The 12,081-nt window shown below is 39.4% G+C and overlaps 1 protein-coding gene across 2 annotated transcripts; it reads left to right on the top strand.

Annotated features, from left to right (window-relative positions):
* The first annotated feature begins 4,037 nt into the window (after positions 1 to 4,037).
* Positions 4,038 to 8,000, top strand: LOC117292681. 2 transcript variants are annotated; one of them, XM_033774817.1, is made up of 3 exons: positions 4,038 to 4,282; positions 5,511 to 6,304; positions 7,699 to 8,000. In XM_033774817.1, exons 2-3 carry the CDS (start codon positions 5,553 to 5,555, stop codon positions 7,796 to 7,798), a joined length of 852 nt encoding a protein of 283 aa, XP_033630708.1. In that variant the 5' UTR covers positions 4,038 to 4,282; positions 5,511 to 5,552; the 3' UTR covers positions 7,799 to 8,000. The 2 variants fall into 2 exon arrangements, with proteins under 2 accessions (XP_033630708.1, XP_033630709.1); XM_033774818.1 differs by lacking the exon at positions 4,038 to 4,282 and adding an exon at positions 4,354 to 4,456.
* The last annotated feature ends 4,081 nt before the right edge of the window (positions 8,001 to 12,081 follow it).

Genomic DNA, 12,081 nt, shown 5'->3' with positions numbered 1-12,081 from the left:
TTCACAGGTTTGGTGTTTGGTGCATGTGTTTGAATACTTGTCTTTGACAATCTACCTTATAGGAGGTTGATTAAAAAAAAGGGCATGTATCAAAAGAAGTTTTAAATAGTTCGCCAGGGGGGGGGGGGCACATAATCTCCTGCACCGTCTTATTTACTTCGTGTTGTCCCTTTTTTAATCAAGGTATTCGGTACAGCAGTTACAATGTGGGTGATGTTGAAGGGATCCGGATGCTTCTGGAAAGAGAAATCGAAGTGCAGATAATCACCGGTGGGCCTAAACTCTTTTTTTTTTTTTTGGGGGGGGGTTGTTTGTTTATTTGTTTTACAAAGTTGCAGCCCAATGCAGCGAATAAGAGCAGGGGCCAATTTCATAGAGCTGCTTAAGCAAAAAATTTGCTTAAGCACGAAAATAGCTCGCTTATTTACCACATGTTACTGGTCAAAGTTTCATGCCATGTACATTGCTTATGACTAGTATTTAGCTGTTGTTTACTTAGCATAACATTAAATTGAGTGGAGTCTTGGCCGGTAATCTGATTTTACTAAGAAATGAATTTTTCGCTTAAGCAAAATATTGTGCTTAAGCAGCTCTATGAAATTGGGCCCTCTTCGCGTTAGGGACTATTAGGAGCGTATCCGGAACGGCGACTTCGGCTTCAGCTGCAGCTATGGCCCTTTTCGAAACCACGGCTTCGGCTTTGGATTCGACTCAGACTAGCTTGGCCCCGCGGTTGACAATTGCGCGAGTTTTGCGTATACGTGATCGGGGCTTCAGCACCGAGGATGGAGCTTGAAGCCGAATCCAAAGCCGAAGCCGTCGCTTCGAAAGGGCCTCTCATATCTCAACCATCTTCCCTCAATATACTCCTTTACCTTTTCTCTTGCCTTGGTTGCCAGTCCATTATTATTGTTGGCCATCTTTTGTTATTTCTTCTCCATTGGCAGTGCTTCGTTGTCCTTTTATGATGTATCTTAAACCCGGTCCATACATCCTGCGAATGCGAATGCGAATGCGATACGAATGTTGACGTCACAAATTCGCAACGAATAATTCGCAGCCAAATCTTTTTTTTTTTGCCAAATCTAGGAATAATCCCCCATTTTGCATTTTAGTAATGTTGCGAATTTGTGACGTCAAGATTCACTTCGCATTCGCAGGAAGTATAAACTGGGCTTACCCCTTGTTTTCTTCTGTATTTCTGTGCATCTATCCCTGATAAAATGGAAAAGCATAGTATCATGAGTAAAAAAAACAATTTCTGAGTGATGTAATTACCAAAACAGTATTAACACAAATTTTATTGACATCAATTTCGTAAAAAAAAAAAAAAAAATAGAAACGGAAAACCTCGTCGTAGAAAAGGTTGCTGAAAAAGTAGGAGTTACGACGTCAATGCTGTGTGCAGCGGATAAAGCAGGGACACTCAACACGTGGAGACTGGAGAGGAGACTAGGCTGGAATCGTGTCGCCTTTATGGGTGGGTTGAAATGTCGAAAGTCGTATTCAATTGACAAACATTCTCTATAGACCACTTTTGCCACTTTTCCTTTGACAGAGGGCGCTGTATGTTATAACAATAGGTCACATTATCTATTGCTCTATTCCTCGAGATTGGGTGCGTTCGATCATGGTTCGATTAGCTTCCCTGTGTCGACCCTGCGGTTCTCATTCGGGTGAGCCCCTGACAAGAGCTAATCGAACGATCACTCACTCTCTCGTGGTGACGTCATTGCACCTCGGGCCAGCCCCAATTGATCCGATCTACAGGGCACTTGTGGCTGACCAGGGTGAGCCCCTAAAATGACGTCAAAGCTATTCGAACGTATAGCGAGGGCAAGTCGGGGTCGATCCGGTGAAACCAGTCGGACGCACCTCATAGGTGCCTGTGTGGCAGGGGATTCTACCCCCTTACACGTGGAGACACTGCACCCCCCCCCCCCCCCCCGATAAAGCGAACGGCGTACAAACTTCTTCTGATAGTTCCCTCTTTTGAATCGCCCTTCTTCAGATCATTACTAATTTCCCATAATGGGGGAAAGAATCTCCGGGGGACTGCTAGATTTCTCTATTATGACACTGGAACCAACCGAACCGGCCCAAGTCGAATTTTTGAAAAAGCTCAACTATTGCTGATCTTCTGATTTGTTTACACAGGGGGAAACTCCGCTGGTGATCTCGACTGTCTCCAGCGGGTCAGTGATGGACACGGGGCTGTCCCTTGCGATGCCGGGCCGGATGCTTGCAGAGCGGCTACCTTCGTCTCCCGTAAAGCCGGTGGAAGGGGAGCATTCCGGGAATTCTGCAACTTTCTTATTGCACTGTTGGACAGAAATAATAACAATACGGAGATGGAAGAGGCTTACCTTTGATGAATATTTCAGTTGCCTGAAATCTTTATTGCAACTTGCCAAATCATAATTTCGTTTTTAAATTCACCAATTTGCGGCAGAATACTCAAGAGGTTTGATTTATAAGAACATTTTTTGTCAACCTCGTTTTATACTATCGACAAGTTTGGGTTGTCTGATATTGTGTTAGGTCATTTCTAGTAAAGCGCTATGACTATGTTCTTTGGAATAGCGCTATACAAGTAACTGTTTTGTAAACATCATTATAAAGTTTAGACACTTTTAGTCATGACGTCCTTGTTATTTATTTCAATGTTTTCTCCAAAGTGCAGCGCCCATTGGAACCAAAGTCATTGATATCCTGAAATGGACTGTTCCACGTATCCACAACGCACAGCGCACATGCACGCGCGTCTCCTGTCCGCCATTTTGTGTGTACATGCAGCTCAAATTTTCACATGTTTGTTTCTGCATAAAATGTTGAGAGTTGACAATTACCAACAGTGTCCAGTGTCTTTAGTCAACAACTGGGAATACGGGAATAATTATGAACTTTAATAACATAATAGAGCTCTTTTGTATACTACATGAACATTCTGAGGGAAAACTGAATATTTTTTTATAGGTAGTGAAATGTTAAGTATTTTCTTAGAGCCTAGGAGTGAATACCTTTGTAGCCTATTATGCAACTTAGAGCAGCAGACTTGATTACCATAATAGCCAAATGACTGAGAGCACTTGTAATCTATGGTTATAGAAAATAATATAACAGTACAAACCTAAGAAATTTCAGCTCATTCCATTGTACCGCGCGGCTGGTGTACTGTCTAAATGCTATTAATCGAAACAAAATGCCAACGATTGATTGCCGACACTGAAAATGTATACCATTCTGACAAATAATGACTCTTCAAATTAAAATGTTCTGAGCATGATCAAAATAATCAAAAGCAGCCTTTCACATGACTGATTTAAAGGCAGTGTACACTATTGGTAATTACTCAAAATAATTATTAACATAAAACCTTTCTTGGTTGATGGTTTAAAACATTGTGAGAAACGGCTCCCTCTGAAGTGCCATAGTTTTCGAGAAAGAAGTAATTTTCCACGAATTTGATTTCAAGACCTCAAGTTTAGAACTTGAAGTCTCGAAATCAACCATCTAAACGCACACAACTTCGTTCTGACAAGGGTGTTTTTTCTTTCATTATTATCTCGCAAGTTCGATGACCGACTGAGCTCAAATTTTCACAGGTTTGTTATTAATTTTGTATGCATTTATGTTGAGATACACCAACTGTGAAGGCTAGTCTTTGACAGTTACCAATAGTGTCCACTTCCCTAAAAACAAAATTGGCACAGTAAATAATATGGCTAATCATTATATGATTTTTTTTTTTAGCTCCAAGGGTGGGTGAGATTTGAGTTAGCTTTCTTGCCGAAAGAACTTCATTTGTACGGTGAGGGCGCACTGCTCTGTACGGCTTGTTTTCTAGTTGGCAATTTTACAAAGTTTCTCACAGCTCCGGGATCTGGTAAGACGACTTTGGCTACCCGAGTTAAGTTAAGTTTTTTTTTTTTTTTTTTTGGGGGGGGGGGGGGATGATGACGTCATTACTGGTCGAAAAATTACCACCACAGAAAGTTCGCTCGTCAGCGCCTTGCTTTAGACTGTCCGGAGCCGAGTGAACACACAAAGTTACTTTATATGGGGTCCTGGCAACAGAGGGCGCTGTTGAAGATAAAACGAGGAGCGATCGGTTTATTTTACACACCCGGAACCGTCCGTGTTTACATTTCATGGAAGTACCGAGTTACTTAGACAAGACCCATTCATTGAGGTCACCGAATTTAAGTCACACATCTATTTGTGAGATTCACTGCCTCCGTTTTTTGTTCACGAGAAGTAGAGACTGTGGTGGTGTGGTGTGGTAAGATTAATTTTTTTTGTATTTTTGTTTGGTCGGTTTCAATGCCGAACAGAGCGCTAATTAGAAAGAGCCTTCACCCTCACCTCGTCACACGCCTTTTTAACAACTGAATTGCAAAAGAATGCAGCTTTTTATGCGCCCTTTGACTGTGCCAGCAATGTTATGGTTATCCAGGTGTGTTTTTTCCCGCAACTTTTAGAACAATTTGTTTTATACATTGTAATGTGTAATACTAATAGTATGATTTTTTCTTATTTATAATCTCTGTATATTTTCCTGTAATTCGAACTCCGGTCGCCATGGGAATTTGTTTTTAAATAATAAACCAATAATGAATGAATGAATGAATGAATACTTCTCACAAAAGCCATAGAGTCAGGACAGCCTTACTGAGTGGCTAGACCCAGTGACTGGGGCGCTAGATTCCTTTATTCGAAATTTTGACATTATCGGTCATCTAGGATTCTACTTTCTAGGGCGCTGTACTCCTATATTTTTTTTCGAAATATAGGTCGTCGACTGTTGCGGTAGCTTGATGAAGTTCTTTTGCTGCAATCAGGGGCCTTTTTATTAGTCTCAAACTCCGGTCTGGGCTTCAGCCTCCAACTTGGGCTTGTGCGTACACAGTGGAAATGGAGTCAACTCAAAATCAAACACTAGCCCACCTTGTTGAGCTGTTAATGGCTCCGCTTTTAACATCGGTCACATCGCTGTCGCCATTACATCGGTCTCATCACTGTCGCCTTTACAATGTCGCCATTGTCGCCATTACAATGTAATGGCGACAGTGATGAGACCGATATTAAAAGCAGAGCCATTAACAGCTCAACAAGGTGGGCTACACTCAAACACCAGCGCACGGAGCCGGAGCCCGAGGCGAGGTTTGATAAATGCTTCAAGTTAAGACGCTACCATACCACACAATTATAAATATTATTATGAGCTTATTATATATATGCATTGACATTACTTCTAGAAACCATAATGCTCCCCTACTTCTAGAAACTATAAGGCTCCCCCGTGAGCCTTAATAGTTTCTAGAAGTACATCTTAGAGGTAAAACGATGACGAAACAATCAAAACGCACAGATTTGTACGCATGGCACACAGGTTTGGCCACTGAACAGCCGTTTTTTTGCCTCTAGCTAGGTGAGGGCGCCCTTATGATTTCATGTGCATCAAAAAAAGGTCTATTCCAACAATTTGTCCTCTCTTTTTTTTTTCAAAGCTACTTCAGGCCTTCTACTTATTGAGTGTTGGTAAACGTTTGATGTACCCAACCTTATTCATCCGACCAAGAAATTGCAGACAGATGGCTCGCCACGGTCATCATCATCGCCACCATGCAGCTCACCACCATGCAGCTCGTCACCACCATAGAGCTCGTCACCACCATGGAGCTCATCATCACATTGCAGCCCACCACCACCATGCAACCCATCACCACAATGCAGCCCATCACCACAATGCAGCCCAAGGTGGTGGTTTACCCAGTGTTGGGATCCAGTTCTCGCGTGCTGGGCGGCTATCCATTTTTTTGTCGATGTGCATGGGAATGTTCGGCGGCGGTTTTATATTTGTTGGGGGGGTCTTGATGGTCACTAGGGATATTTTAAAAGGTAGCATCATGCTCAGTTTGGGATTACTCATGGCCATTTTCTGTGTCATCTTTTGCATACGGGGTCGGAAACAACAGACGAACATGGCAATTGTGACCCAACCAACAACTGGGACCACAACTCTTGGATATAACCCGTCAGGGACACAGCCGGCTATCGTCCATCCGCCAGCGGTGGGGGCAACTGGCGTTTATGGCCCCGGGGCAGTAAATAGCTACCAGGGGCCGCCTGTTCATCAAGGACAACCACAAGCTTACCAAGCACAACCCCAAGAGTATCCGCAAGTTCCTCCAGTACAGTATCCGCAAGTTCCTCCAGTACAGTATCCGCAAGTTCCTCCTGCACAGTATCCGCAAGTTCCCCCAGCACAGTATCCGCAAGCTGGAGCTCCCTACCCAACTCAGTAAGGTTTCTTTCCTATCTATTAGGACAGATTTTTAGAGGAAGGCACTATCTTGAACCATCAACCCATCAATTTTACTCAACCAGCTCAAGTTTTCTGTGTACGGTTCACTGTTAAAGGATTTGGGTACTTTTTCAAAATGTCCATAGATTTACATTAAACTTTCAGGGTTTGAAGATAATGATAGTGGAAAGCTTCCCTTCAAATCTTACTTACTGAGGGCTGTAGTTTTTGAGAAATGAGTAAAACAATGTCATGAAAGTACGTTTGTAAATGATTAAAAAAAATTTCGTCTCATGAGATGAAAATTATTTTCATGACAATGTTTTACTCATTTCCCTAAAACTACAGCACCTCAGCACGTAGTATTTTCAGGGAAGCTTTCTACTATCATTATCTTCAAACTGTGTAAGTTTAGTGTAAATCTGTGGACATTGTGTTTTTTGTCCTACAAAAGTTACACAGACCCTTTAAACAATTTTTTAAAAACTTTTTTTAACCATTATACACTTTCGGTATAGAAAAAAAAAATAAGTTCACAGATTAACAACTAATTTACAGGGTTTACAGAAGGTAATGATGAAAGACTTCTCTTGAAATCGTGTTCCATGAAATGCTGTACTTTTTGAGAAAACATTAATACAATATAAATTCTCGATAGCGAGAATTACGGATTTATTTTAAACACATGTCATGACACGGCGAAACATGGGGAAACAAGGGTGGGTTTTCCCTTTATTTTCTCCCGACTTCGATTACCGATTGAGCCTAAATTTTCACAGGTTTGTTATTTTATACATAAGTTGTGATACACGAAGTGTGGGCCTTGGACAATACGGTTTACCGAAAGTGTCCAATGGCTTTAATCAGTTTGATATATTCTGCATTATCAAAAGTTTTTCTGTGTTGAATCTTCTATTGCCAAAAGAGCAATTCAAATTATTGATGGATAACTAAAAAATGGCTGATGATACACTTCAAAAATCGTTGTGTTCATTTTTCCTTGGACCTGCAGTGCCTTGGGAAAATAGAACACTCTGGGGATCACCTCGTGAGTCGTAGTTTTAACCGTAGTACACGCAGCAGTCAATATTTGTATGGACCTTTATCATGGTGCAGTCATTTTGAATGTCTCCCATTGATCTCAATTTAACCAAACCAAGGCTGGAATAACAAAATAGTCTGGTGCCTATTAGAAAAATTATTATTAGCATTCTTTATTGTTATTTGATATGAAGAACATGACCAAGATGGAGGCAGCATAACAAAGGTCTATACTATTGCCTCTTGAGAGTTTCCATACACTGTGTTTGATAATGTGTTTTATTCATGTAGTTGTATTTTTTATTTGTTTTATCGCATTCCTTGCTCAATGGCTCTCTTTATTTCCACAGAGCACCATATCCCCCGCAACCGGACAGTCAGGAAAGTATACCAGAAGCCCCACCCCCATCCTATGAGGATGCTGTTAAGCAACAGGTAATAACAGAATGAAGAGGGTCACCTGCAATTGTTTGATACTGTCTACTGTTTGGGGGAGGGGGATGGGTTGTCGTTATGAGTAGTCTATCATACAAACTCCAGCTCTGTAATGTACATTATGTGGGCTTGAATCCTGACATGGTCAGTGGCAACATCTGTATCCTTGAGCATCATTGCTCCACTCCACCCAGGAATATAAATGCAAACTGGGTAATGGCGAGGTAACTGCACTGTGTGCCACGTCTGGGTTAAAGACACTGGACACTATAGACTGCAAGTCTCGTGCTCACCGGAGCGAGAAAGCATCACCAACAAAAAAAATATTTTTTATGAAATCAAATCTTTGCTTTCAATTATTCTTTGTGCCGAATCTTACCTTTTAAAACAAAAAATTCAAATAATAGGGTTTGAGTTTATGTATAGACAAAATTAAAACTCTGGGACTAGGATGTTTATTTGATCTTTATTTTTTTTAAACCCCCTGTTGTAAATCTACGCCCAAATGTGAAACTACTCTAAGCTGGTTTATACGCGGACGCACGTGGGCGCCAGGGCGTTAGATCAACGCGTTATGCAGTTTAAAGAGTAAAAAGACGCCTAAGTGACCAATGAAAGGGCTTTCCACCCGGCGCAACCAAAACAAACTTCTGCTTTATTTGTTTCAAGTAACCTGACCTGAGGTCAAGTTTAAATTTCTGTTTTTCTCTGCAATTATGTTGAATTTATTTGTACTTTTATATATATGTTGTTAATTAGTATTACATTTTCCACAACATATGTAATTTTTATGGTCATAAGGTATGTTGAACTGAAATAATGGACGAAACAAAACAAAACAATGTGAAGTAGCGTACTTTTTGAGAAAGAAGTAATTTACCACAAATTTGATTTCGAGACCTTAGATTTAGATTTTGAGGTCTCGAAATCAAGCGTCTGAAAGCACACAACTTCGTATGACAAGGGTGTGTTTTATATCAATCATATCTCGCAACTTCGACGACCAATTCAGCTCTTTGACAATTACCAATAGTGTCCAGTGTCTTTTTAACAAAAGCACTTTGCATACAAGTTGTGAATAATGCACATAAATACTGTTAAAAAAAAACACAGGTTGAAAAAGACCCTCTTGGCTTTGATTAATAAATTCATTCATTCATTTCACATTTTTTTCCATATCACTATGAGACGAAATTACAGAAGTGCATGCAGGAAATAGACAAATGGATTCAGTAAACAAACAAAAGAGGCATATATATTCTAAACAAGAACTTAAAGATGAAGTGATATAGCAGAGCTTGGAGAGGGATGCCTTAAAGGCACTGGACACTAGTGGTAATTACTCAAAATAATTATTAGCATAAAACCTTACTTTGTGACGAGTAATGGGGAGAGGTTGATGGTATAAAACATTGTGAGAAACGGCTCCCTCTGAAGTGACATAGTTTTCGAGAAAGAAGTAATTTTCCATGAATTTGATTTTGAGAACTCAGATTTAGAATTTGAGGTCTCGAAATCAACCATCTAAACGCACACAACTTCGTGTGACTGGGATGTTTTTTCTTTCATTATTATCTCGCAACTTTGACGACCAATCGAGCTCAAATTTTCACAGGTTTGTTATTCCATGCATATGTTGAGATACACCAAGTCTGAATCTTTGTCTTTGACAATTACCGATAGTGTCCACTGTCTTTCAAGGACGGAAAGACAGACAAACAAGCGGACAACAAAACATAGAAAAATGAGCAAAACATAGATACATAAATGATTGTGTAGAGCAGGGGTTGGTAAACAGAGAGAAAAAAAAAACAAGAAGGAAAATATTTAAGTGAAAATAAACACTGGACTCACGTGAGTGGTCTTCCCTTTCAGTCGCTTGGGATTGTGGCTCTATGAATGAGGGTTGAATGAGGTTGAATTAGGTTGACCACTGGTTTCATGGCTTGAAATAACCATTGGATCAGAAAGTCACAAAGAAACAATTCCAATTCAAAAGTCTATATTTTAGACTCTTAATTTTAAAGGTAGCATCATACATGTATTTTGGTAATAGCTCCGAAAAAAAGTAGGTCTTTCCTGATATTATGAAGATTTATAATGGCAGTAAGTATTCTGCAAAATTATTTCATCGAAGTGTGATCCCTTTTTGTTAAAGTTAAACACTGAAAAGTAAAAGTATACTTCTGTTCTCAGATACTATTGAATTTTTTTTAAATATTGCATATTTCTTTAATTTTTTGTAATATTTCGCTTGTATTTGTTGCTGATTTTAAACTTATTTTTTATACCTTTGCTAATGACTTTGTGTTTCTTTATAGGATTTTGTTTTTAAATTGTACTCTGTTAGCGCCATGGAACATTGTTTTCGATGGATTTGGCGCAATAAAGTTTTTATTTTTATTTTATTATACTAGACCTTTGGTAAAGAAATATTTCTTAAAACTTTTCTTTAAAGAATTATTAATTGTCATATTATAAAATAATTATGATATTTAACAAACCATATCATGCGCACACATCTACAGTAGAGTGCTCAAAGCACACATATATGTGGAAAATATATGTATAATAAATAGGGTAGATGGCCTTAGCTTTCGATCCAAACCGGACCTTCTTCAGAGGTTGCGGTTGTTTAAAAATATATATATATTAGAAAAGCAGAACTAATTGTGAAACATGTTGGTGCTTTTGATATGCATTTTATGGTATTAATTACTGTACTAATATCTCTGAAATATGGCATGGACATTTTGTACTTTGTTTGTTTTCTTCCTTGTTGGTCATTTAACAATGTTTACTACAAGTGTTTTTCTGCATTACATGAGATCTAAGGTATTCTTGACACAAACTTATAGAAGGGAAACAGTTCAATGTATTGTCTTCGAGGAAATAGTTGGAGTGTATTCATTGCGTTTTTGTACCATGTTTAAAAACCTTAACACTAATCAGAAATAATATAGACTAAAAATTAGTATTAAAAATATTTATCGTCTTGATAAAAAAACATGAAATTTGTCTTCCCTGTGTATTATAGGAGAAAAGTATTATAATATACTAAATCGTTGGTTGACTGGGCTACACACCCCTATGTTAAAAAAAAATGTAATTTTTACGTTAGGGTTTAGGGTTAGGATTAGGAAAATACAACAGTGGTGTTGCCCTAAAGCGTGCTGCCCGGAACATTAAAAAACCCTGTGGTTCCCACTACTGCTACAATGAAAAGATTTGAATTGCCTATGGGAGCTATCGGGCAAGATATGGTAAAGATGTGTTCTCTAGAATGGTCAAATGTTGTGGGTTCGACTCTCGTTCATGTTATCATGCCTGTGGGTTTTGTTTTATTTTATGAGGTTCAGGAAAGTACTGAATGTATCCCTTTTTAAAGGCAGTGGACACTATTGGTAATTACTCAAAATAATTATTAGCATAAAACCTCTCTTGGTGACCAGTAATGGGGAGAGGTTGATGGTATACAACATTGTGAGAAACGGCTCCCTCTGAAGTGCCATAGTTTTTAAGAAAGGAGTAATTTTCCACGAGTTTGATTTCGAGACCTCGGATTTAGAACTTGTGGTCTCGAAATCAACCATCTAAGCGCACACAATGTTTTTTTCTTTCATTATATTATCTTGCAACTTCGATGACCGATTGAGCTCAAATTTTCACAGCTTAGTTATTTTTTGCATATGTTGAGATACACCATGGGTGAAGGCTAGTCTTTGACAATTACCAATAGTGTCCACTGCCTTTAAGATACAACAGTGTAAATGTAAAAACATAAATAGTATTCTTTATACCTGCATGTAAGTTTAACATGCATGGATTGGCAATGGTCATCTTATTAGATATAAGCCAAGAGTTATGCTATATGGAGTGGGCGGGGCCTCTCCCCTCCCTTCCTCCCGGCAAGGATATAAGCAGACCTTCCCCTGAGTTTGAACAGTTCATAGACAATAAAGTACGTCCGATGTCATTGGGGAATTATGTTTCTCTTGAGAGATGCTGTCCCTCATTTTTTGCAGATTATAATTATTAGCTGAAGGCGGTTGATTCACAAGAGGGCGCTTTATCAGACGAATCACCATACTATTGTTAGGGCACTGGCCTGGTGACCAGTGTTTTGTCTTTGTCTTTTTCTTCCACTCTGTGCTTTTTAACATGTGTTCTGCGCCTTTTATCATTTTGTATGTGAGGGGCGCAATATACACTTTTAAATATTATTAGTTTGTAGACACTTCGCGGGTGGGGAGGGGCTTCGCTCCACCCCAGCGGTCAGGTCTATCAAGGACCGCTGG

Source organism: Asterias rubens, chromosome 7, assembly GCF_902459465.1.
Source record: "Asterias rubens chromosome 7, eAstRub1.3, whole genome shotgun sequence".
Lineage (NCBI taxonomy): Eukaryota > Metazoa > Echinodermata > Asteroidea > Forcipulatida > Asteriidae > Asterias > Asterias rubens.
This window is presented reverse-complemented; position numbering and strand designations above follow the sequence as displayed.

Excerpts from the sequence above, each read along its gene's own strand:
- LOC117292681 (XM_033774818.1), top strand. Across the intron at positions 6,305-7,698 it reads GGAGCTCCCTACCCAACTCA|AGCACCATATCCCCCGCAAC; the intron begins GTAAGGTTTCTT and ends TTATTTCCACAG.